Source organism: Mobula hypostoma, chromosome X1, assembly GCF_963921235.1.
Source record: "Mobula hypostoma chromosome X1, sMobHyp1.1, whole genome shotgun sequence".
NCBI lineage: Eukaryota > Metazoa > Chordata > Chondrichthyes > Myliobatiformes > Myliobatidae > Mobula > Mobula hypostoma.
The window spans coordinates 17,602,692-17,629,535 of NC_086128.1; the positions used below are offsets into that span (position 1 = coordinate 17,602,692).

At 44.7% G+C, this 26,844-nt stretch overlaps 1 protein-coding gene across 9 annotated transcripts in view; it reads right to left on the minus strand.

The window, feature by feature from the left end:
• Window positions 1-26,844, minus strand: part of LOC134340291 (RNA-binding motif, single-stranded-interacting protein 2-like) — a 260,578-nt gene that overhangs the window by 232,104 nt on the left and 1,630 nt on the right. For 2 of the 9 annotated variants that reach the window (XM_063037344.1, XM_063037343.1), the window contains exon 1: window positions 22,982-23,827. The exons of 2 other annotated variants lie outside the window; for them this stretch is intronic. In XM_063037344.1, coding sequence (XP_062893414.1) covers window positions 22,982-23,065 — 84 coding nt within the window. In that variant the 5' untranslated portion in view covers window positions 23,066-23,827. Of the gene's footprint in view, window positions 1-22,608; window positions 22,633-22,981; window positions 23,843-25,753; window positions 26,029-26,844 lie in introns of those variants that run through there. 5 more of the 9 variants (XM_063037345.1, XM_063037349.1, XM_063037353.1 and 2 more) reach the window with 5 other exon arrangements.

Here is a 26,844-nt window from a genome sequence, read left to right on the forward strand (position 1 = left end):
ATCTTCTATCAATCATGACTCAGAGAAATCCACACCATACCTGCCAATTTCTAACTCTTATTACAAGATAATCTACTTTCTTTCATACACTGCATGTATTTAAATATCATTTGTCTTGTTCTTTATTCTGGAGGTTTCAGTAACCTCTCCTGCACTCTTCTTCCCTTTTAACTTTATCCATATTTTTCCAAGCTGTAGAACCCACCTCCCTGCCATTTAGATTAAAGCCCTAGTTCTGTGATTCACCAGGGCCCTGATCAGGTGGAGGCCATCCCATCAGAACAGCTCCCTCCTTTCCCAATACCAGTGCCAAAGTCTCACAAATTCAAACCCACTTCTCCCACACTAATCTTTGAGCTACGCATTTAGTTCTCTGGTCTCATTAGCCCTATGCCAATTTGCTACTTAAACAATGCTACTCAGCCAAACACATCACAAAAAGCCTAACAAAGTGACTGGTGGAAGGAGGTGAAAAATTAATTCCCAGCATCAGTCGTGAATAATCCAGCAACAATGTTAAGGCCCTGCCCCCTTGTTTTGAACCCCCTCCCCCTAACTACCAAAATAATTAGTTTCCCTCTATCTCCAGACCCACGCTAATGAAACTGGTCCTATCATTCTCTCTGTGCTGGCTGCAAGCAATTAACTTGTCCAATCTCACACTTTCCTCATGATCATTGCAAAAAAAAAGTGACAGTAACTCAGCACGAACTGACACTGGCTTGGCACTCCAGGCTGAAGTGGGCGAAGAGCTACAGGGAGCAACAAGTGGGAAGCTGGTTCAGTAGCTAATGCCCTGTTGAACACAGGGTAGAACTGTGCAACTGGAGGGTACTCTGTGTCTGTTTGATGCTATTTTCGGGCTAGAATGCGTAGAGCCTAAAGACACTTGGAGTACAGTATTGTGTTCACTTCCGCCTGGATGAGAGTGCATGTCTTATGATGAAAGGCTGAGCAAGCTAGGGCCTTCTGTTTTGGAGTGGAGGAGGATGAGAGGTGACTTGATCGAGGCGTACAAGATGATAAGAGGCATAGATCAAGTAGATAGCCCGAGACTTCTCCCAGGGCAGAAATTACCAAACTTGAGGGACCATAACTTTAAAGTATTTGGAAGAAAGTATAGAGGGACTGTCAGAGCTAGGGTTTATTTTTAAACAGAGTGGTGGTTCATGAAACATGTTGCCGGGGTGGTGGAAGCAGCCGATACATTAGGGACATTTAAAAGACTCTTAGATAGGCACATAGATGAAAGGAAAATGTAAGGCAACCTGGTAAGGAAAGGTCAAATTGATCTTGTGGTAGGTAAAAAGGTCGGCACAACATCATGGGCCGAATGGCCTGAACTGTTTTATTTTCTACAAAACAAAGTGCATCCTGCTCTATATTTTTATGTGATTTCTTGATTCTGCACCAAGAAACAACCACCCATTTTCACTGATTCCATTGTATTCTACGCACATTGACTCCCCCCAGATTTTTACAACCCACCCACACACTTGGGGCAGAATATAGCGGTCAACCCACATCTGGGAGGAAAGTGGAGCACGCGGGGGGAATCCCCATATGATCATAGAGAGAATGTGCAAACTCCACACGGACAGTACTGGAGGTCAGGATCGAATCTGCGTCAATGAAGCTGAGAGGCAGCAGTTTACAGGCAGTACCACTTTGCCATCTTAAGCTCTTCCTTCAGGGTGAAATATCAAAGTGAAAGGGATCAGGTATTAATAAACAAAACTGAAGTGAGTAAGGGCACTTTATACAATGGCTGGACTAGTTCTGAATAAGGAATTCAGTCTGACCAACGTCAGCATGATTAACAAGAGAGACTTGATGGTACCTTTCCAACCAAATACAATCAATAATCTACTTTCGAAGTTTAGTCAATGTTATGTGAGGAAAACAATGATAATCATTTTGCAAACAGCAAGATCTCAAAAACTGCAATGTCATAGTAACTAGATAATCTGATCTATCAATTCTGTTCGAAGATGTTAGCACCAGGGAGAACTTGTGCATTCTTTAAAGAGGCAGCCTCCGATCTTTTACAGATGGAGCCTCAAAATAACGTCACAGCTGAAAGCCAGCCCCTTCTACAGGGCACTAATCTATCTGTTCCCATACCAGAGGGTCAATGCTGGCCTGGTCCTAAGCTGAAAAATATTTTTACAAGTGAAATAATACAAAGTGCATGCAGAAAATATTGCACCTGGAATCCAGCTGTGCTTGTGTTTAAATTGGCTGCACGCCGCTCCCAAAATATTAGCATCCCTTTCACCGAATCATACTGAGCAGACAGAAAGGGATCAAGGGATACAGGAAACATTAAACCTCTCGGACTCTGTGGTTTCATCTTTGAACTCTTCTTTGTGGTATTTTATCACTCAGCATTTAGACACTGATTTGATTGGAATGGGGTCAGGCAGTCTCAGTAGCAGGCATGGACCTGGCACGACTGAGCACAATATTTGCAACGGCCGCTGAATAAACTAGCGAACAAAACACCATTCAAACATACTGACGACATTACTGCCTGGGCAAACCATTAATTTAATTTGCAGTATGAGTCAGTCAACCTTTCTCAGAATTGTATTTCGAGGTTAAGTCACAATTACGAGCTCCATTTCAAGCCCTTCAAATAATTTAAATTGTCTATAATTAACAGGACAACATGCATTTATGTGCTTTAGCAGGTGTCTGTATTAACGTAGGTCCTAGCCACAGCAGAGAGTTGGGAATGATGTGGCTGCAAAGGTAAGGCATAGATTTACTCAAATGACTTACTTCCAGTTTCTTTACCACATTAACTCCTATGCCCAAGAAAACACACCAGCACCCCTACTTCCTCAGGAGGCTAAAGAAATTTGGCACGTCCCCTTTGACCCTCACCAGTTTTTATAGACATGCTACATAAGGCATCTTATTCAGATGCACTATAGCCTGGTATGGCAACTGCTCTGCCCAACACCGCAAGGAACTGCAGAAAGTTGTGGACACAACTTTACCAATTATGGAATCTAGCCTTCCCTCCATTGCTCAACATAACATTATGGGCACTGAAATGTGTGGCGACACTTCTGGACTGCCCCCAGCACATCCTTAGGTTGTATTGGGTGTTCACGCAAAGGATGCATTTCACTCTGTGTTTCAATATATTTGTGATAAATAAATCAATGTGAATCTGAACTGATCTGTCGACACATCCCGCTGCCTCAGGAAAGCAGCCAGCACAATCAAGAACCCCTCCCGCTCTGGACATTCTCTCTACTTCCTTCCATCAGGCAGAAGATACAAGGCTTGAGAGTACGTACCAGGCTCAAGGACACCTTCTATCCCATTGTTATCAGACTTGAATGCTCATGATGAATTCCTGATCTCCCAATCGCCTTGTTGTAGCCCTTGCATTTTATTTGTCCACCTGCACTGCACTTTATCCATAACTGGAACACTATATTCTGCAACACATACAAAATGCTGGAGGAACTCAGCAGGTCAGGTAGCGTTTATAGAATTTCCTGCATCTGCAGAAACTCTTGTGACGATATTCTGAATTCTGTTTTCCTTTTGTACTAATTTATGGAATGATCAGTCTAGCTGACATGTAAACCAAAGCCTTTTGTTGTGTCTCAGAACATAGGACAATAATAAACCAATTTTACCTTATATACTGCTTTGCTCCAAGTGCTGTGAGATTGAATGGTTGATCATGTGCACCGAGTCCACTCTCCCACCTGATCCCTATATCCCTTCATTAGGTAGAGTGCAAAACTCTATGGATCTCAGCACTGAGTGTACTCAAAAACAACACCCTACAGTTTCCTTTCCTCTCCAGTCTGAATGGGCAACCCCATTACAGATGGCATACAGTGTAAGGAATGTATGGTCATTCCTCCTTAGAAGGAATAAAGGCATAAACTATTTTCTAAACAGGGAGCAAATTCAGAAATTGGAGGTATAAAGGTATTTGGGAGTCCTCATGCAGGATTCCCTAAAGGAAAACTTGCAGACTGAGTTGGTGGTAAGGAAGGAAAATGCAATGTTGGCATTCATTTCCAGAGCACTTGAAGCACGGCGACTCTTGTGGGCTACCTAGCATTATCTTCACTGATTTGATATGACGCAACAGGTAGTGAGAACATGGGAACACAATCCCATAGCAAGTGTGTATGTGTAAAGCTGAACTGGACACAATATGAATGTGCTGGGTCAAATGGTCATGTGGGCCATGTGTGCTATGTAATCCACCTCGAGGTGTTGCTGAGTAGCATCCTCACCCCTTTTAAACTCAACACTTGAAGGAACTACTTGCTATATCCCCTAACATGCAGAGGAGGTTTAGCAGGACGCTTCCTCGATTAGAGGGCATGAGCTATAAAGAGAGATTGGAAAACCTTGGGTTGTTTCCTCCGGATGGGCAGAGGCTGAGGGGAGACCTGATAGAAGTTTATAACATTATGAGAGGCAGAGGTTGTAGACAGCTAATATCTTTTTCTCAAGGTAGAAATGGCTCTTACCAGAGGGCATGCATTGAAGGTGAGAGAAGAAAAGTTCAAAGGAATTGTGGGGGGCAAGTTTTTTATAACACAGACAACGCTGAGTCCCTGGAATGCAATACCTGGGGTAGTGGTGGAGACAGACACAATAGTTGCATGTAAGAAACTCTTCAATGGGTATATGAATGTGCAAAGAATGGAAGAAGATGGTCCATGTGCAGGTTGAAGGGATTAATTTAATTAGGTTTCTTTCATTAGTTTCATTATTGTGTTACTTTACAGTGAGCTGAAGGACCTGTTCCTGTGCTGTCTATGTATGTACTATTGAAGGAGGGTGATGCACATATTTAAAGGGAAGTAGGGGATTATATGAGGGGGAAAGACATTGTGAGAAGAGTGAGATGAAATAGGGAGGGTCATAAACCAGCATGGCCTACATCAGGTATAAATTTTGTGTAGTCTTTTTTTTAAGGAAATGCTCATCTATGAAAAGCTCTCAGACAACTGAAAACCAGGCTCCCACAGTCCTTCAGGAACGAGAACCCGCTGTTACCAACTCTGTCTTATCTACACACAGAGTCCACGACTTAGCTGCGATAACAGCCTTCCGATGCCTCACTATCAACATCCATAGGGCTGCCTTTGGCGAAGAGAAATCCACCTAGACCTGACTGACAGCATAAGTCATGTAAATATTGCAAGAGCAGGTGGCAGAGAGGCTGGGTCTGTTGAAGTGTCTGATTCTGCAAGCCTCTCCACTATCTACAACTCGGGTATGTGATGGGACACTCTCCACTTGTCTGGATGATGCAGCTTCTTCAACAACCCTCAAGAAGCCCAACATAATCCAGGACAAAGCAGCCCGCTTGATGGGCAAGTAATCCATCACTTAAACACTTCCCCCTTCCACCACTGGCTCACAGTGACTGCAGTGCACACCAGCTACAAAACACACTTCAGTAACTCAGACAGGCTACTGCAACTGCTCCTCTTGAACATGTGATCTCTACCCCCAAGAAAAACCAAGGGAAAAATATCACTATATACAGGTTCCCCACCAAGTCACACACCATAGTGACTTGGAAATATATCACTTATTCTTCACCATCACTAGGTCTGAATCCTGGAACTCCCTCGTCAACGGCACTGTGGGAGTACCTTCACCGAAAGGCCTACTGTAATTCACGAAGACAGCTCACCTCCACCACTGAAAGAGAGGAGATAACCAGTAAAAAGAGGTAATGGGAAGGGGTGGAGCAAGAGCTGGCAGGTGATAGGTGATAGGCAGATGAGAGTCAAGATGATGTCCAGAAGCTGGAAGGGGAAAGGTGGAAGTGACAAAGGGTCCCGCCCTCAACTGCCAATCACCCCCTCACCTGGATCCACCTATCACCTGCCAGAGCTTGTCCTACCCCCTTCCCCTCACCTCTTTATACTGGTGAAATCCTCTTTATCTTCCAGTCCAGATGAAGGGTCTCGGCCCAAATTACCAACAGTTCATTTCCCTGCCACAGATCCTGCTTGTCCTGCTGAGTTCCTCCAGCATCATTTGTGTTGCTCCAGATTCCAGCATCTGCAGCCTCATGTTTCCTTCACAGCCTGTATTCTACATTCTCTTCTCCTCAGCAAGATTGATGACCTCAACAGTCTCTCCTCTTTCCTTGCTGGAATGGTGTGATGGGGACTTGACATTGCTCTGACCTCAGCCATTTGAAATATGACTACTCTGGTGACGGAGTGGAGATACGTCTCTATCAAAAGAGGTGTAAGGTGCTCCATCCCCCTGCTAGCCTTCAACTCATCCTTGGGCAAGGTGTAGTGCCTGCTTAGCCTCTCTCCCCCACCCCACAATCAGAGTCACATGAAGCTATGGGAGCAGGTTGTGGACGGTGATGATAAACAACTGGTGCATATCACAAATCTTGTTTATGGAGCCACTGACGCTAGGGAATCTTTGAAGAGTATTGATTATGACTGGGGTCACCTGTCTTATAAAGACACTGCCCAGAAGGCAATGGCAAACCACTTCTATAGAAAAATTTGCCAAGAATGACCATGATCGCCTAAGTCATACGACATGGCACATAATGATGATGAGGACTCAGCTGGTGAGTTCCGGTAGACTGTTCAACTGTCAGAGGCAGATCAATTCACTTTCCACCACTGCCTTAACGTTGGTAATACATATAATCCCACTAGAAATTAGACAGAGGTGAGGGATCAGTTTATTTCCCTCACCTTAGGGGAACACACCCCACCTTGCCTCACCCAACTTGGACTACAACTCACATCTTGAGCTGCCTCTTCCTGCTGGTCATGAAGTCACAAGGGATCCCAACGTTAACAAGAATGAGGAGGAGGGGGAGGAGAGGGACACTCCTATTATGAAGACCCCGATAAGGAAAGGAAATGCATCCAGCAAGCAGGAGGAAAGGAAAAGAAAAGAAAAGCAACTTGTTTCCAGTCATCAGAAGGTAATGCTACAGTGTGATAGGCCAGTGATATATTTTAGTCATTGAGACCCCTGTAGTCTCTAGAAAAAAAAGAGTGTAGGCTGCTTCCAGGCTGTCGGTATCTCAAGTGCATTGGCTATTGCAGGGAGAATCAAACTAAAGAAAGATGAAAATATAAATCAGTCTGAGCACCCACCATATTAAGCATCTTGATTTCAATCAACAAGTTTTATGTGGTAATTTATGTCAGAATTTGTGAGAAAATAGAGTTTAAAGAGTTCTACTAATCCACATTGAGCTGTAACCTGCTCAGTTAAGAGGGGCCTCAAAATTAGAGAAAGCCACTTCCAGGTGTTATCAGGAAGAATGACTTCACCCACAGGCTAGTGCAGTCTGGGACTTTGCCTTGTAAAATGTTGCCAAGGCTGGAGAGATTTCAACTTTAGAAGGATCTTCCCCCTTCCTTTTCAGTCCTGAAGAGTCTCAGCCCGATACGGCGACTGTTTACTCTTTTCCATTGAAACTGCCTGACCAGCTGAATTCCTTCAGCATCTTGTGTGTGTTGCTTTGGAAGATCTTTGTTTGGTGAGGGTTGCAGGCAGCTTCGGAGGGCCATCGTCTGATGGGACAGTGAGAAACGCTGGAGAGCAGGATGGTTTCTGTTCCAATTTATTGAAGATTAGGGAGGAATTTACAGAAATCTTAAAGGAAAGGTACAGATAAAAAGAGATGGAGACATTGATCAAAAGGTACAGAGAAATAGGTAGACAGAGAATGAGACATGTAGATAAACAGGCAGGCAGACAGATAAAGCATTTTGCAGAGAACCTTGCACACTTTAGATGAGGGGATGGAATCTTTTCCTATTCAAACATTCAATGCATTTCCATCAAGCACTCTCAGGTCAGGTTACAGCTGCTGACTGTGCTGTCAACAGTCCGAATTCTGTGATTAAGAATGGAAATTTTGACTATCTTCGATGCTGTTGAAGTGTCGAGTGGCAGAATATTGGCTTAATTAGTTTCCAGAAGGCATCATAACCTTCTCATTTTAATGTTTAGCATCAAAGATACTTCAGCCCACAGAGTCTGTACTGACCAACAACCACCCATTTACTCTAAACCCTATTTTATTCTTTCCACGTTCCCATCACCTCCTCCCCAGATTCTAGCGCCCACCTAAAAACAAGGGACAATTTACAACAGCCAATTAACCTACAAACCCACATGTGGAGGAATCTGGAATGCCCAGGGGAAACCTACATGTCCACTAGGAGAATGCTGACACTCCACATGGACAGTGGTCAGGATTGAATCCAGGTCTCTGGTGCTGTGAGGCTGTGTCTTTACCTGCTGAGCCACTGTGCCAGCCCATCATTCCTGAGTCTTTTCAGGTTGTTAGTTTATAAAGAGGAGAAGCTGGTTTTCTCCTAGATTCAGCCTATTTGCCCTCTCTTCAGTCGGTGATGAAAGAGGTCACTGAGAAGCTTGCGGAGTGACTGCTGAATCCAGAGTAAGTTGAGACCCATAACCAAATGCACCCATCACCCAGAAGTCTCTTACCAGTGTGCCACCCGGCTTGATTAGCAGTGGATTATGGTCTGTGCCACATTCGATGCCAGCTCTCAGAAGGTTTGAAGCCCTAGGGTGCCTTACGTAGAGCAGTGATCAGCTCCTTCTTTCTGCCAGATGCCATCAGTAATGGCAATGCCAAAGTATCTTACGTGGCAATTGAACAAAGCGAGAGGGTATAAAAGGAAGCCTTCAATCTCAATGCCAATGGTTTGAGGCTATTCACTTCACAGAATAACTGATGGGGAATTAATATTACAAACATGGTGTGATGAACAGCATGAAATATGGATTATTTTAAACACCTTTGTAAATGAAAAGCCAAGATGTCATTACACATTCACACACACACACACACACACATTACCACCAGATTCAACTGATTCAGATTCTCCTGAACTGGGTGGTGGTTGGTTGGCATCCGTCAGTCTCGAAGGACAATGGATGTTGCTGATCATCATCACAAACCTGGGCTGTAGGTATGGAGATCCTGAGATGCCCAGTCGTCAAGATCCCCCTCTCGGCCTCACTAGTGCAGTCCAAAGGAAAGTTTATGAAGCAATACGTTTGACACCGGCTTGGGTGCAGGAGCTGCCGGAAGGATGTTCAATGACAACCAGCTGCCTAAGGGGCTCCACTCCAGATTTGCTGTCTGTGTTTACTCCCGTAGCCTTTGTCTCTCCTGAGGCTGTCCACAAGACGATGGGGCTATTTACCCATAGCTGGAGATCTGGTTCATGGGCACCAGAGCATGCCCACACACTGGTGGGCCTGTGTGCTACATGTGCAGGGGCCAGACCTCCTCCACATCCTCTGTAATTCAGCCTGCATCTGAAAGGAGTTCAGTTTCCGTGTGTCACCAGCGAGGAGACACTAGAAGAGGCTTGCTCTTGGAGAGGCTGTGTACTGGCAAGGAACTGGGTAGCGTAACACTATTATAGGGCCAGTAACCCAGGTTCAATTCTGTCACTGTCTGCAATTAATATGCACATTCTCTCCATGACCACATGGGTTCCCTCTGGGTGCTCCAGTTCTCTCCCACGTTCCAAAGATGTACGGATTAACTGGTCACATGGGTGTAATTGGGTGATGCAGGCTCATTGGGCCGGAAGGACCTGTTACCATGCTGTATCTCTAAATAAATAACTGAAGATAGGAAACAGGAGCAGGAGTGAACGAGCTTGCCCCTCCACTCTGTTTCGCCATTCAATCTTGGCTTCATTGCCTCTCTCTCCCCTCAAGACCCTTGTATCCCAAATGTCTGTTTATCACCCCATGAATATATTCAATGACTCTAGGCTAAAGAATTCCAGAGAGTCACAGAACCTCAGGGGGAAGAAATTCCTTCTTAATCTATCCTGCTCTGCATACCTTTCGAAATGAGTTCATCCAAAGACAACCCAAATCTGCCCATGCTCTACCCTGTACATGTTCCCAGTTTCAGAACATCTCAGTGTTAAAATTCTGAGCGAGAAGTACCACTAAGAGTTACAGAGAAATGGCTGTAACTTTCCCCACACAGTCCCTAATCCCTGTGCTTGCCCTGTTCTTATACCCCTATCCGCTCTAACAAACCGATTCTGAAAGGTTCTTGCAGTCTCTGCTCCGACCATCAACTCTGACAGTGTCCCAGATTCACAACCGAACAATTTTCCCAGCAGCTCTAGGGTATCTCCTAGCAACAGGCTGGTATGCCCGACACATACTCTAGGTCGACCGTCCACTCTGCAGATGTGGTTTGCATGTCCAGAGCACCAAAAGCACACAGAAATAAACAGCAAACTACGTGTGTTGGACAGCTGTGGAGTCATACAGCATAATCATTCTGCCCACTGTATCCCATTAGCCAGCACTTGGTCCATCACCTTCCATCCTTGGTGATTCAAGGGCTCGTCCAGGTACTACTTGAATGCTGTGAGGGACTCTTGCCTCCACCACCCCTTCAGGCAGTGTGTTCCAGGTGCCAAACACCCACTCTGGAGTAAAAGTTCTTCCTCAGATCCTCTCTAAACCTCCTACCACTTACTCTAAATCTATGCTCTCCATTTGGAATCGGAATTGGCTTATTATTATACAAAGTACCGAGATACAGTGAAAAACAAGCCATCTGTATCGATTGTTTCATCACATCAGTACCTCAAGATAGTATAACAGAAATGCAATAACAGAATGCAGAATAAAATGTTACAGTTACAGAGAAAGTGCAGTGTTGGCAGATAATAAGGTTCAAAGATCACATTGAAGTAGAATGGGGGAAGAAGTTCCTCACTATCTACCTTATCTACAGCTTTCAAAATTCTGTACACCTCATTTAGGAATCCCCTGCCCAATTATTGACAGGATCATGCTGTTCCTCAGTTGCACATATTGGAAAAGCAATGCCTGTTAAGTGTAAATGTCTGCCCAATCTGTTAGGAAAGAACAGTAACTATCATTTGTAATGCCCCATTAGAGCGGTGTCTATGAGAACATTCTGAATCAGCGCACAGCAACAGCTCACTGACGGAGGATGGGAAGAGAAAGACATCACAGCAAAAAAAACTGCTGAAAGGCAAAGTGCTGAATTCCTAGCTGCACACCAGGGAGCAGATTTCATAATCGTAACGCGCCACAAGTTTATGTACCGCAGTTTGCAGAGGATCCCAAGGGCTGCCAAACCATCAATCAAATGGCCCAGTAACAAAGGTCTAAAAGGGAGGGGGGGGGAGAAACCAAAATTAAAGGGCAACTAATATTCTTACCTGATCTGGCAGCCATTTTAACTGGGTGGTTCCTCCAGGAAGCCATTCTGAATGGCAGGTATATGCTTAGTTACAAACCTGGCACCCATGTAAATTAGCAGCTCTATGTGCCTAAAGATTTTAGTGAACCAATCAAATGGGAGCATTAAAATGTTGGTATTGAGCCAAATGTTTTACTTTTATTTTGAAGAAATCACTAAAATGAAATGAGCAAATGCATGAAGTGGAGGAGTTAAAGAGAAAGAAAAATTGCCTGATCCCAAGATCAAATGTGCATCTGCTCTGGACACATAATATAGAGCTGTTGGTAACCTTCCAAACATTCCAACAGTCAGGTTGGGGTCCTTCCAACAACATGCACGTCCCAAATCTTTAGCACAAAAGTTAGCCCTGTTGCCCATGAGGATGGGTCACTTTGCTTTGGTTGACTATACCAGATCTCTCCAATGCTTCCTCTCTGACCTCTAGCCAGGCTGGGCCTTCTCCTGGCCTTCCTCTCCACACTTCTCTCTGTAGCTATGAGCAACTAGTCCCAAAAGCCATGCATCCAACTTCAGCCAGGAGATCTCTGATTCCTTCGCACAATGCCACTTTCTGAGAGCTCGCCTCTCCCCCCTCCCCAATCCCCTTACAACTCCCCTAGGGGCTTTTATGCCCTGTATCCATCCTACCCCTGCCCCGGTAACATCATCTGCAGGCATCCATGCTGACCCATCAGAACACCCACCCTCTTTGTGACTGGAGTCTTTTTTTGCCCAGTTTCCAGGCTCATATGGGCCGCTGGCAGGTGTGAAAGTAATGTCAATTTCGTTCAGGTATGGTCATATTGCCCACGCTACTGATTTAACCCATCCATATCTATTGTGACGAACAGGATCTTCCCCCTACAACATACTGGGTCTATTTTCTCCTATGGATGCAAATTCCGCTGGGAGGGTGAGATGCTGGGAAAATGACACTGGCTGAACCACAGTACAACACATTGCAACAACATCATGGCTCAATTAGTACAACGGAAAAGGGAATTCCTTGGCAATGAGCTCTTATCGCCGATTCCATCCTGGTCACCATCATTCTGTTCAAGGATGTCCCTTTGGAATAAAAATGTGTTCCCATAACTCCATAGATTTCCCTCTTAACTAGATAGTCGATTTGTTGCTACAAATGAACAAAGCACAGAAACAGGTCATTCAGCCTAACAGGTTTGTACATGTTCCACACAAGCCTCATAGTAACACTTGCTTCATCTATCCATACATTGCCTTCTACAGCAGCAAGGCAATGTCGTCGCTCTCTTATTCCGACACCCAAGACACATAGGTAGGTACTGAGATAGGTCTATGGTCTAAAAGGCATTTTAACAAAGTAGAAGGGCAAGAATGATTGAATAGGTGTTGAGTTCAGGGTATGGGCAACAATGCTGATCGAATGGCCAGGGCTAGAGGAACACAAGAGACCTCAAAGGACTGCAGGACTAGGAATTGACAAGGATTTTACCAGGACTCGAGGCCTAAATTATACTGAGAGATTGAGCAGAATGGGACTTCCTTTCTTGGAGCATAGGAGACTGAGGGTTGCTCTGAGTGTAAATTCATGAGGGGTATATAAGGTGAATGTACAGCCTTTTCCCCAGGAAAATGGAATCAAAAACAAGAGGGCATTAGTTTAAGGTGAGAGAGGAAACTCCTTCATATAGAGGGTGATGCATATATGAAACGAGCTACCAGAGGAAGCAGCTGAAAATTTTAAAGACGTTTATACAGGTACAAGGATAAGAAAGGTTCAGAAGGAATGGGGCCAAATGAAAGCAAATGGGACTTGCATCAAGGGCCTGTTTCCATGTCTGGAAGGGATTACAAAGAGGTGGGACCATGGAGGGATACGCAAACAAATTTGAAGTCAAGCCATTCGGTCAGTGAGCAAGCACAGGGGAATGTGCAAATGGGACTTGGTACTAGTTGGGACTTCTGGGTGACTCCAGTTTACAGAGGGTAGGAGGAGGAAGGCTGGACAAGAACGCGATTCCCTCTTGATCCAACATCATCAACACATCTCTCCCTTGTTCGACTGCATATCCACTGCTTTAATTCATCTATGCTAATTGCTTTAAACCACTTTCAACAACACCCTTATCTCGAAAGCAGATGGTTCTCAATTCTTGACCAATTTGTAATAGAGGTTCACATTATGGCTTCTGGTTCCAGTCTTATCCACAAAGAGAGATACCTTCCCCCAATATACACTCAGTGACCAGTTTATTAAGTTCCTCCTATACCTAATGAAGTGGCAACTGAGTGTACTTTCGTGGTCTCCTGCTGCTGTAGCCCATCCACTTCAAGGTTTGACATGTTGTGTATTCAAGATATGTTCTTCTACACACCACTGTTGTAATGTGTAGTTATTTGAGTTACTATCACCTTCCTGCCAACTTGAACCAGTGTGGCATTCTCCTCTGACCTCTCTCATTAGCAAGCCATTTTCACCCACAGAACTGCTGATCACTGGATGTTTTTTGATTTTCACACCATTCTCTACAGCAGGGTTTCCCAACCTTGTTTATGCCATGGATCAATACCATTCAGTAAGAGGTCTGTGGACCCCAGTTTGGGAACACCTGCTCTACAGTGTGTTGTGCATGAAAACCCCAGGAGATCAGCAGTTTCTGAAATACTCAAACCCACCCTCCTCCCATCTGGTACCAGTGATCATTCCACAGTCAGATTCACTTAGATCACATTTCTTCCTCATTCTGATGTTTGGTCTGAACAGCAACTGAACCTCCTGACCACGTCTGTATGCTTTTATGTATTGAGTTGCTGTCACATGATTGGCAGATTGGATATTTGCATTAATGAGCAGGTGTACAGGTGTACCTAATAAAGGAGCCACTGAGTACATATACTGTATTAGAAACTCATTGAGGAGTACAATCAGCTCAGGCCTCAGCCTTCTGCTTTCTACAAGAAAGGCTACTTAACCACTGGCTGTTTGTTAAACTGCACTGTGCACTGAACAATAACTGCATTTTATTTGGTGCATTGCATTTGGAGACTGCACTACAGGTTAGGACTAAATATGCATGGGATAAAGGATGACACCCTGATGTAATATTCTCTTAAATTCTCTTAAGCAGGATCCATAATTTCCCTTTACATAAACCCAAAATCTCAGAGGCATAACATTGAGAGGCAGCAAGACAATGCACAGTTGTAGTGAGAAAAGACAGAAGGAGGGCAATGTTGGAGATGCCACCTCATAGCTCCACAGAGCTGGGTTCGATCCTGACCTCCAGCGCTGTCTGGGTGGAGTTTGCAAGCTCTTCTTGTGAGTATATGGGTCTTCTCCCACATCCCAAAGACATGCAGAGTTAGCCACTAGTGTGTTGGTGAGTAGTGGAATCTGGGGGGCAGTCGATGGAAATGTGGGGAGAGTAAAATGGGATGTGTGGGATCAGTGTAAATGGCTATTTCAGGGCTGACATTGAAATAGTGGGCTGAAAGGCCTGTTTTGTTGCTGTATGACTGTGACGTTTCTGAGTAATGTGATGAGACGCTACATAAATGCAGTCCCTCTCTGACAAATGAAACTTGTCTTCAGTGATTGCATCACCAGCCATCCAGGATTGCCAGATGCCACGTTAACCTCCTGGACCCTGTTGAGAGGTCCACTGGGTTAATTTTAAGAAAAATCCCTCATCTAATAGCCTACTTTAAAAGACTCTGAACCTGCACTTGTAGTCAGGAAAGTATTCATCAACAAAGAAAGCTCAGAAGTTTGTGATAAACTACTGGGAGTGGCCATATGACCATAAGATAAAGGAGCAGAATTAGGCCATTTGGTCCATCCAGTCTGTTCCACCATTCAATCACTGTATTTTATTTTCGAACCCCAAACTCTCACATTCTCCCTGTAACCCTTAACCACCACCCCCCCCCTTACCGTAGGGAAACTATTATTCTCTGCCTTAAGCACACACAATGACTTGGTCTCTACTGCCCTATGTGGCAATGAATTCTGCAGATTCTTCACCCTCTGGCTGAAAAAAATTCCTTCTCCCTTTATCCTAAGATCCTCAACTCTCCTACCAATGGAAACGTCCGGCTGGAGGGCAGGGTGTAAAATCTTAGGGGTGCCAGTTTTGGCCAGTCAGGTACCAGAAAAGATAGAAAACCACAGCACAGAACTGGCTCTTTGGCCCACATGTTGTGCCAATCTAATTAAATTAGTAATCAAATGGTCAACTAAACTAATCTCTTCTGCCTGCACAATGTCTATATCCTTCCAGACACAGTCCCTTAATAGTCCCTAATGTATCTGCCTCTACCACCACCACAGGCAGTGCATTCTAAGCACCCACCACTCTCTGTGTAAAAAATTTGTCCCTCACATCTCCTTTGAAATTACCCCCTCTCACCTTAAATGTATGTCCCCTGGTCTCAGATATTTCAACCCTGGGGAAAAGATATGGTCTGGCTATTCTATCAATGCCTCTAAATCTTACAAGCATCTATCAGATCTCTCCTCAGCCTCCAGTGCTTCATTGAAAACTACCCTAGTTTGCCGAGCCTCTAACCCCGGCAGCATCCTGGTAAACCTCTTCTGCACCCTCTCCAAAGCCTTGACATCTTTCCCATAATGGGGCAACCAGTACTCCAGATATGGCCTAAGTAGAGCTTTATAAAGCTGGAACATAACTTCCTGACTTTTGAACTCAATACCTCGACTAATAAAGGCAAGCATGCCTTCTTAACGACCCTATCAACCTGTGATAGGTACAGGGAGTTAGGTACCACAGCCTACTGTGTTCTAATTGGCCACAGAAAGACAGGACAGGGTCACTGGAGCTGGGGGTCAACTGACAACACCTCCAGAAATCCACCCCATCGTGCTTTGCATCCTGAAACAAGTGCCAATCCACAGGGCAATGCAACCAAAGCAGCGCAGATGTCAGCATTACCCCCGAAGTACAAGTAATCAGCTTAACATTTATTAGGCTGGAGTACACAAAGGATTCCTTTAATGAAGGGGTACAGTTTCAAACACATTCTTTGGTTAAGTCACAGGAACTTAGTATTCCTTCAGTACAGAGTGTACTGATGTCAAATCAATTATCTTCTTATCCTCTCCCAAAATGTTGGTACAGCCATAAATATGGCTTCATGGCCATTGATTGCCTTCTCCAGCTTACTGCATCGCCAACATGTGTCCCCAGATGTTGTGTAACAGCATTCCTGTCAACCAGTTTCCTAGTGCAAATATGTGGCACAACTTGTACCAAAACACTGGCTTTTGTCCCAAAGTCTTACAGGGGAACTGATGCCCAGCCAAGCAAGATGTTAAAGTAAGTGACCGAATGCTTATGTGAAAAAGCAGGTTTCAGAGTGCATATAATAACAGAGATGTTGGGGAGGGAGAGTGAGATGGGTGTGAAAAGAACCTAGCTATTTATTTATTTATTTAGAGGCACAATGGAGTAACAGGCCCTTTCAACCCACGTCACCCAATTACACCCATGTGACCAATTAACCTACGAACCTGTGCGTCTTTGGAAAGTGGGAGGAAACCAGAGCACCAGGAGGAAACCGACGCAGTCACGGGGAGAACGTACAAACCCCTTGCAGACAGCAGTGGGAATAATTCTAGTCCTTAGTAACTTGGAAGGCAAAGGCATGGCTGACAATGGTGGAGTGATTTAAACCAGGAGGCCACAACGGAGGGAATAAAAGCAAGGGTTGTAGGACTGGAGCTTACAGAAGCAGGCAAGGGGCGAGGTTGCGGAAGAGTCTGAAGTTGTTCAGGTGATGGTGTTGCAGGATTGTGGGCGGAGAAGACTAGGACGAGGGAGCTGCTAGTGGAGCTTTGAGGTTCACAGAGCACTCTCCCAGCCTCTGGCCAGGTTACCCAGTCTGCATCCACCATGGGTGAGGGGGGAAATGTAGAAGGAGGATGGTGTGCTACTGATGCCCAGGAACAGGGCCCAGGTAAGCCCTGGCCCCAAATTGTGTGATGTGTTTGTAAAGTAACTGTGTGTGTGTGTGTAGTGTCTGTACATTTGATGTACGTGCGAGGGTATGAGTGCACTCTAGTGCGTGTGTGTGTGTGTGCACGTACATACGTACATGTGTGGGCGATGTGTGCACGTATATGTGTGCAAGTTTTACTTTGCGTTATTTTTCCGTCCATGTGTTTGCAACTTTGTGTGTCTGCATGTTTGAGTGAGTCTGTGCATTTTTGAGTGTGACCAGTGAGAGAGAGAGAGAGAGAGAGAGAGAGAGAGAGAGAGAGAGAGAGAGAGAGATACAGAGAGATAGAGAGGGGGGGAGAGAAAGAACAGATGTCAATGAAGAGAGCCAAAATGTTGCTGAGGTCACTGTCAGCATCTGTTCTGCCAAGCAACAATAAGCTTATGCAGTGAAAAACATGTTGGACTGACCTTGGGGTTATATGGCAAGTCTGACTCACATTAAGATTTTTACCTCATGATTACGTGCTTATTGCATGTGTCTTGCAGCCTCATCGATGAACCACACCGATTTGCTGAGCTTGACATCCATCAAAGCACAGAGGGAGCCTGGAGTTGGCCAGCTGAACTCTTTCCGATGCTCAATGGCTGCAACAGGTACTCAATTGGTCTGATTCACCCAAGTCTGGGCTTTCACCTGTGGATCCACTTCTTCACCTCTTCGCTGGACTTAGACCCAGATACACAGCTGCCTTGAGACAGATCCTTGCAGGGATGAGTCCTGAGGAGTCAGGCTCCAAGGTAAAGGCAAGGGGAAAAAGAAGGCAAATGACACAAGAGAAAGGCTGGACAATCTTGGGAGGAGTGAGGTAGAAAGAAACATCTCAGGTTCTGCAATACCAGACCTTGAGAGCTCACAAATCTCAGCCTCCAGCTCAAGGCACCTACCATCCCCACCGCAGCCGAGAGCCTTGATGTGATCTATTCCCTGCTTACAGAAAGACACAAGCCTGTTTCTTGTCTCCTATACACGGACAGCTCTCTCTTTTTTTCTCACTCTCTCTACCCCATTTTGTCTCCCGCCCCTCACTCTCAATCCCTATGGCTCTCTGTCTCTGCCCGTCTGTCTCTCTCTTTCTCTGTCTCCCCCGTCCCCCTCACACTCTTGCCACCTCTCTCTCTCTCACACACATTCTGAGTCACTCCAAGCAAGATTTTTAGTAAGGCAGGCATCACGTTTTTAGATCTCTCAGCCAAGCAAAATCCCTATCAAAGCTGCCATAAGTCAGGAAAAGCTGCAAACATGTGCACAGAAAGATCCCACAAGCAGAAAGATGTCCTTAGCCCTCTCTTTTTTTGCAGGACCTCACTTGACATTAGCAGTTTCTCTGCCACCATCTTGACCCAGAAAAGTGACTTCCAACTTCACCACAACTTGTGGATTTGATAACCTGTGGACCAGATTATTTAAAGAGAAGTGTTTACCAAGGAGTGAATGTTGGTGAGGGGTCAAGCCTCACTCTTCATAAAACCTACTACACTCAGGATCTCACTCTGAAAGTACGAATGCAGCACTAACCATAGTACTGTTCTAGTGAGTGTTTATATATAATAGAGGCTTAGGACTCTGAATTGGGTCTTGGAACCTACAACATTCTGATATTGGATGATAATAAGACACGCTTAGAATATAATCGCAGATGACTCAGGGAACAATTAAACAAGGGACAAGGAGTCACAACTGACAAGAACATATGCACTTGGTCAAGCTAACAAATGCCGTTGGCTTAATGCTCTCCCCTTTTCACTGTATCTAAGACATGCAAGAGTGGACAATTACTGGATGCTACAGTGGCGGGCCAGCCCTCTGCAAAGTTTTGGATAAGCAGCACCTACTCCATAACCAGGGGGGCAGTGCCAACTTTTTAGATGCCGGAGCTATACGAGAGGTGATTGATAAGTTCGTGGCCTACAGTTATACAGCTCCCGTTACATGCACGTGCAGTTCAACTCTTTGAGTGACTATGCAGAAAATTTGAAGTTAATAACTTTTGTGGTATTTCTGTTTCAGATAATTGAAAATTGCTAGGTTTTCTAAAATGGACTCCTTCCACCTTATAGGCCACAAAATTATCAATCACCCCTCCTGTGTCACACCCAATTTGTGTACCTACTCATTTCATGTACTTGGGCAACTTCCTTGCCCCATTTATGTAATGAGCAGGTACACAAATTGTACAAGAGACTGATAAGTCTCTGAAAGATATATATATCTTTCAGAGACTGTTATCAGTCTCTTATACATTGTTCTTGTTACATGCCTCAGCTTATTTACGAAAGAAAAAAGTTAACATTGTTTGCTTAGAAGCCATAGGGTTGTCAGTAAGAAAAATTTACTTTTGTATTAGTGAGTAATCCACGGACCACCACAGATGAAGCCTAAAGGCTGATTTATACTTCTGCATAGGCTCTAAGCCGTAGCCTACGCAAGTGGGCTACACCGTTGTGAGCATTTATACTTGTGCGTTGGTGTGTCCGCGTCGCTCTGCAATTCAACGCCAAAACGCTAGTTGGCAGTGGGGTTTCTATGCCACTGTGTTCAGTTTCTTCATGTTGAGATTCTTTGTGTACTTCAAACAATGGCAACTGAAACTGAGCACATCATGTTAGAGTTGGAGATAATAAATGTTGAACAAGAGTTACTTTTATTGAAATTACTGCAATGCAGAAAAGAGAGAAGACGTTGGAGGAGATGATGTGTATGACCATTGAACAGGTTGAGGCAGAAGGAGGGTGAATTTTCTGTGCTTGTCTGGCCACTGAGAGACATGGACGAGGAAATACATTTCAAATATTTTCGGATGTCGGCAGGTAGGTTTGACGATTTGACGAGAAGAAGCAACTGGAAATGTGTAGGAGGAAATGCGATGCTACCAAGCGGACCAATCACAGTTGCTGCGGTCTGCGTCGCCGCGACACGTAGTTACATTTTTGGGGAGGTGTGCGTCAGGCCACAGCGTAGGGTACACAGCTACGCCGTACTTACGGCGTAGATTTGACGCATAAGGATAAATTGGCCTTTATTGATACGACTGAGTCAGAGCAGACAGCAGGGCCCGCAGTGCTTAGCAGTGTTCCTAAGCAGGTATAAAAATAACAGAAATAAAGCAAATAAGGTTATCACACTTTTAGCTACCTAAATTGGAACCAAGTAATCAAGTATGAAAAAAGAATGTCTAATGAACTATTGCTAAAGCCACGAATATTGGTGAATATTAGTATCAAAAGTGGTAGGTTGGCAACTCTGCCTCGTACTGTTTCTCTGGCAGAAATGGTTGGACAGGAAATGTACCTGTGAGTGTCCATACTCACGATATCCTCACGTCCGGGTATTACATGGTTAGGCCAATACAGATCCTGTTTAGTCTTTAAATATATAAAAAGTTAAAGAAGCTTGAAACTTTACATAAATTATTATCGTATCTATATGAATAAAAATATCGTATTTTGTACCTGACAAATGTTAACAGGGGAGGAGAGCAACCATTTGGGAGGTTTGGAAATGCGTTTCGTCTCGTTCATTGCCTCACTAAATTACTCTTTTTCATATCAACACAAAGAGCCTTTTTCCAATCAACTATAGTTGGTGGAGTTAGGCCAAGGGGTTGATCCGCTATTAATGATAGTTGAAATGACGTAAAACTAGTTTATAGCCTAGATATGTTTTTATTCCCATGAAGCGAACAGTGAGTATTTCTTTCATTATTTTCGACTTTTAACCTTAGGTTTCGATGTTCATTCCTTGCTCCTACCTGGAATTCAGTGGGTACCATTGGAAAGGGTGGTAAAAAGCTCATAATTATGTACGGTTGTTCCTCAGCTGGAAGGAGACTAAACATCTGTGAAAAGGCGGGAGGCTACAGCAGCAGGGCATGCTGGGAAAACAACAGGTCGAGCGAGGACGAATTTCACAAGTACCTCAATAAAAAAGTCACAGCTCCAGGATTTCACCAAAAACGATCAAATATCCTATCCAAATGTTATTAGTGGTATTTTCCCCACTAGTCACCAATACCTCTGCCCAACCCCGGCTTCCGTAAAATTCCCTCTATTTAATTTGCGGCCGCTGTTAAATTCCCCGCTTGTTTATTTTGACCTTTTTTTACAGAGGTGCCGGAGCGGCGCTCGGGTGAGCTCCGGCAGCACTACACCCCTGTCTATAACCTGCCGATGTGTTTTCAGTTTATGACATTTATAGAAATGTTACACTCAAGGAAAAAAATGTATGCTTTTAGGAAAGTAATAACAGGCTTACTTCAAATCCAGCCTAAATCTCTTTGAACTGCAACTGTTCGACAACAAAAGGCTACTTCAGGATCAAAGGGAGGTCGTCTGAGATTAAACAGCGCTGAGATAACCGCTCGGGAAATTTAAACTCCTTTAAATGAGTTGTGAAGAGGCCTCTTCTGTAATCTCACCAGGTGAACTGCTCATGCTCTTTCCCAGCTAATAATAAAATTACATGATCAAGATTTTTGATTGAAGAGATCTTGCTAAACTTGGATAGTCAAGAGATCTGCATTGTAGATATTACGCCAACTACAACAATGTCATTTACAGCACAATGACACAATTTGTAGTAAGACAATAGCACAACTAAACCATTCAGACTAAAACATGTGTAACATTAATGCAATGTGAACAGCAGACCAACATGCCGTTAGCCACTCCAATGTATTTATTGCTCCAACATTGACATATGGGAACTTATGGCACTAACATGCCTTTCACGGTGGCAGTTCCACATATCATGCCAGAAGGGCATTCGTGATGCTAACGCAACACACCTTACACCGACATTACCAAACAACAGGAATTCTGCAGATGCTGGAAATTCAAGCAACACACAAGTTGCTGGTGAACGCAGCAGGCCAGGCAGCATCTCTAGGAAGAGGTACAGTTGACGTTTCAGGCTGAGACCCTAAGAGTTTCGGAAGGAAGAGAGTTAGCTCTTCCTTCCGTTAGTCCTGACGAAGGGTCTCGGCCTGAAACATCGACTGCACTTCTTCCTAGAGATGCTGCCTGGCCTGCTGCGTTCACCAGCAACTTTGATGTGTGTTGCCGACATTACCAAACATCGTCCACATTAGCGCGGCATGTGCCACAGTAACACAACACATAGAGCAATAGGATACAATACAGACTGCACCAATGCAACATATAATGCATTGAACTAACAAAATTGCGTGGCACAAACCACATATAACGTACCGCATCAACAAAATGCATGTAACAGCAAACGCTGGACGCCAGCGTACAGGTACTGCAGCATACTGTAAACTGCACTGACATACCACGTGCAAAAGTAACACATACGTCCCAACGCACCATTGTATCAACATGGCAACAGACCCCAACACGGACCGAGAACTTCTCTCTGGAAAATCAAAGCAATAACTATGTTGGCAGTTAAGTTGGTGGCTGATACTCGACAAAGCGCGGGGCGCAAAGTGGATCGTGCACACCGGAGAGGAAACCGACCGCGCTGCGGACAGTTGCTAGGGGTCCGGCGGGAGGGATCAGTCGCGGGAATTATTCTTACATATACACAAGCCAATAAAAGCAAGAAAGCGCTGAATGCCGCGACACCGACAGCCATACAGACTTCATCGCAGCTTGAAAGCGTAACAAGGCACGCCAATACAAAGGCATGATAATGACAAGGCGCAAAAACTGACAAGGTGAAACGGCTGTTACCTACCTGCTTCGTTCTTATCAGGACGTTTGAAAGGACTGCTCCGTGCCATATTACACCGTCCCATCCCGATGCCTGCTGTACCCACATACTCACACCGCTCTCCTCGACCACTCCTATCCCAGGTTCTGGTTGAAATACCCTCAATAGTGTAAGGTATCCCGAATTAAAACCAGGTCTGGGAATATTGACTTTGTTTTGAGGGACAGGGGTAGGGAGGAAGGGAGCGAGGGTGAGAGCATCTGCCAAATGCTCCGGATGACTGCCCTCTCCAGCTTTTTATCAAGTGAATCGAGAACGGGTTGGGTGCATTTGGGTGGGGGTTGGGGTGGGAGAAAGTCCCCGAGGCTCCTCCCGAGCTTTAGATTTGCTAAAAAACTTGCAGTTGCCTTCCATTTCAGGCTCAGCCACTCCGAGTGGAGCAAGGGGAGGGACGTCGGGGGGCACGTGACACCTGAAAACCTGTCCCGAAGAACGGCTGCTGTCACATCACTCGCCTACTGTTAGTGCCATGCAGAGTCCCATGGCCTGGGCGATATATCTTTCACTGGCGAAACGAGTCGTGGGTATGTGGCTCTTAAAATCTTCCCGTTGCACCATTACACTCCCCCACCTACCCATAACAATGTCTCTGCTTGGCATGCCAGAAATTCCTTGAGATTAAATCTGTGGAACCAGACCGCCAGTCAGAAAAACACACACACACATACAGACCCGCGGGACCTTCAAGCTTTAAACGTTGCTTGTGTGACTATGCAAAAGCACAAACTAAATGATTCAGCGGCCATTTCTTCTGCACCCCGGGGAGGCTATTCCTTGGGCCACCCTGATCGCCAGAAACACTTCAATGTCCCCCTCTCGCCCACTTACGCACACGTTACAATTTTTCTCTCTCACACACATACAGACACTCATCTACCTTCTCTTCCTCATCCATGCACTGTCACAAATTGACTTTCACTCTTTCACACTCATACATGACATCCACAATATCTCCTCGCTGTTAAACTCAACTTTTACAAATGCACACTCTCAGAATACACTATCTCCCTCTGACACAGACACATTTGTTTGCTTTGCTTTGCTTTGACACAGACACAAACACATTTCTTCATCTTCCTTCGTGCACACTTTAATACAAAAGCTCTCTTCCTTAGTCATAATTATACAACATAAAAACAGGTCCTTCGGCCCACTATTTATGCTGACCACCGCTATGGATCCCGCTTGCCTGCATTAGCTCCATATTCTTCTATGCTCTGCTCATTCAACTACCTACCCAGATCCCTCGTAGTGTGTTTGTGAAAAACGTGTAGCTTCCTCTCACAACACACACACACACAGTCTTCCCGTTCCCGCACTATTTGTAACGCACACCCTTCTCTCCACACACGCACACATATCTTACATTCAACAGGAGCAACGGGTCGAGACAGGTTTGCATCTGTTCCGAACAGCAGATTTCACCAAATCCCCATTCACCCCAATCCCCAAAACATCACGCTAATAAAGACTAAATCCACAAGATCCCCTGAAACCGAATTCAAATCGCAAACGAAAAGCACAGCTAATGGCATCAGAACATTTTTTAAAGCCACCGAGAACAAGACTTAACAGCGATTTAAAAGCACTTAACACACTAGCAGGAAAAGCGTAGGATATTTTACTGAGGAAGATGCTTTTGTAGATCAATAATTAAACAGCGAGGGAATAAGGAGATTGCAACGAAAGTGTCCGAGCCCGGTTAACAACTTGTCTAATAGTTTCTAGTTCAGTCAGTTGGGGTAACATTGCGGTTTCTCCCCCTCTCGTGTCTCGGTAGTCTTTTGATTTTTTTTTGCCGCAGTCAGGCTAACTTCCCGCGAATTTAAAACCCAATTGCAACTATTCGCCGACTTTTACTCCGCAGAATCCTAAGTAGGAAACCGTCCAGGTTTATCCTGATTCCCACCATTTCGCCGTCGTTGTAAATCTGTGAATGGAACCTCTCCGCCAAGGGACAAAAAAAAGCCATCAAGGTGTCTCAGTCAACAGGAGTTCCCTTTACGGGCAACCTTGTATTTTTTTTTAATTATTCAACAGCAGACATGGCCTTTATTTCCTACCCATAGCGCAATTTCCCCAGGGAACAAGCCCTCAAATTCTCCACTCCCACTGCTGGGCGAACTCTTGAACCGCTCACCTCTGGAATGCACCGCCGCTTACAACAAGCAATATGCCCATCTTCCCCAATACCAGCCACCCCCTTAAAAACTTTCCTCCGATCCATGCCCCACACCCAGATTTTCATTTGGAAACTCGCTTCTCCGGGTGAAACCACAAACACACTAACAGTCACCTTAACCCCTTTCTCAATGGAAGTAAAGCGCGTCTCTCAAAATGCCAGGCTCCAATCAATATGCCATTGTTTCTTAATGTAATGTGATTTTTGCTAACAACGATAACAAATAAGTTAATAATATCCTCGCCTTTTAGTCTCTCTAAACATGTAGTGTAGGGGTTGTCTCGCTTGGAATGGACGCAAGTGCTAAACTAAGCATGAAAGTGCAGGAAAAGGATCGTTTTTCCTTTTGGAGAACACACGCTAAATCTTCACTGCCAGGACAAACACTTCAGAGTATCAATGTAACGAGCGCACATACATATCTGCCGTTCACGAGGCGGCGTTAGGGAGCTCCGTCCTGAAAAATGGAATTTCTGAACCCAGATACAATGGCCTGTTACCGGCAGGGTAAAATCACAATTAGCAAAACATCGAGCTATATACTGTATACTTACTATACTTATGTTGTATATATCATACATCTCTGCTTCATCTGTGTGCAGAACACGTACAGCAGCAAGGGAACTCATAAACTTACTTTTGGAAGGCTAAATTAAGGTAAATTGACTGGGAAGGGATTCGTGACGAGTTCGAACTATAGCACAGACTAGCGGGGCAGGACAGCCGGGTTCTGTGCAGTTTGTTCTGCATATAATTTCTTGCACCTATTAACACAGAACCTTTGTTCCAGTCTCTCCGGGAATCCGTGTCAGATTAATCTCAGTTACGGCTCAACCACCTCACACCGATTCGACCCGAATTGTGACCGCATTGACCCCACTATTGCAACATAGCCCGCCCGCCCGCCCGCCCCCACTCCCAATATTATAAATGGATGGAAAACAGGTTGATATGTGTCATTTCCAGAGAGGAGTTCAACTTTAACACATCTACTGAGAATGTGGAAAAGTGACATGATTTTACACCCCCGGTTTCTTCTTTGTTCTTTTTCTTAGACGTTAAAATGTCTTGGGTGTTTATAATTGACCATTGCGCGCTTTTCACCCAGTTCTGCTTTTATTGCGTTTGCTACAGGAGGACGCTGAAGTTTTTTTTCCCGAGTGCTTGTGTGAAGACAGAGCCGCCGAGTGACTCCATGGTCTAAACAAATATAGTGTGAATCTGTCAACCGGCGCCACTTCAGAAGTGCTAAAAGATACATGGAAGGAACTCGTGGGACTAAGCCTGGGCTTTTGAAGGTTCGAAAGGGGGCAGGGGAGAAGGGAGGGTGGGGGGCTACCTGAAACCTTCACCTTTTAAAACGGTGAAATTTCAACGAGGATTATTTGTCCCACACTCTCAGCAACCCCCCCCCCCCGACACACACATACATACACGACTGAGGTGCAGGGGCACTCTCAACTGTAGGAAGGCACTAATGTTTCAAACTAGTTGTATGGATGGAGTGATTAGCTAATCCAAAAGGAGATAGTTTATTTTAATTAAATAAAAACGTGCGCCCCCCAAAAAATATATTGTGTTTAATTTACAGTCTTAACGGTCCTAAATTTACTCCAGGTAAAGTCTGGACTGGGCTAAAATAATT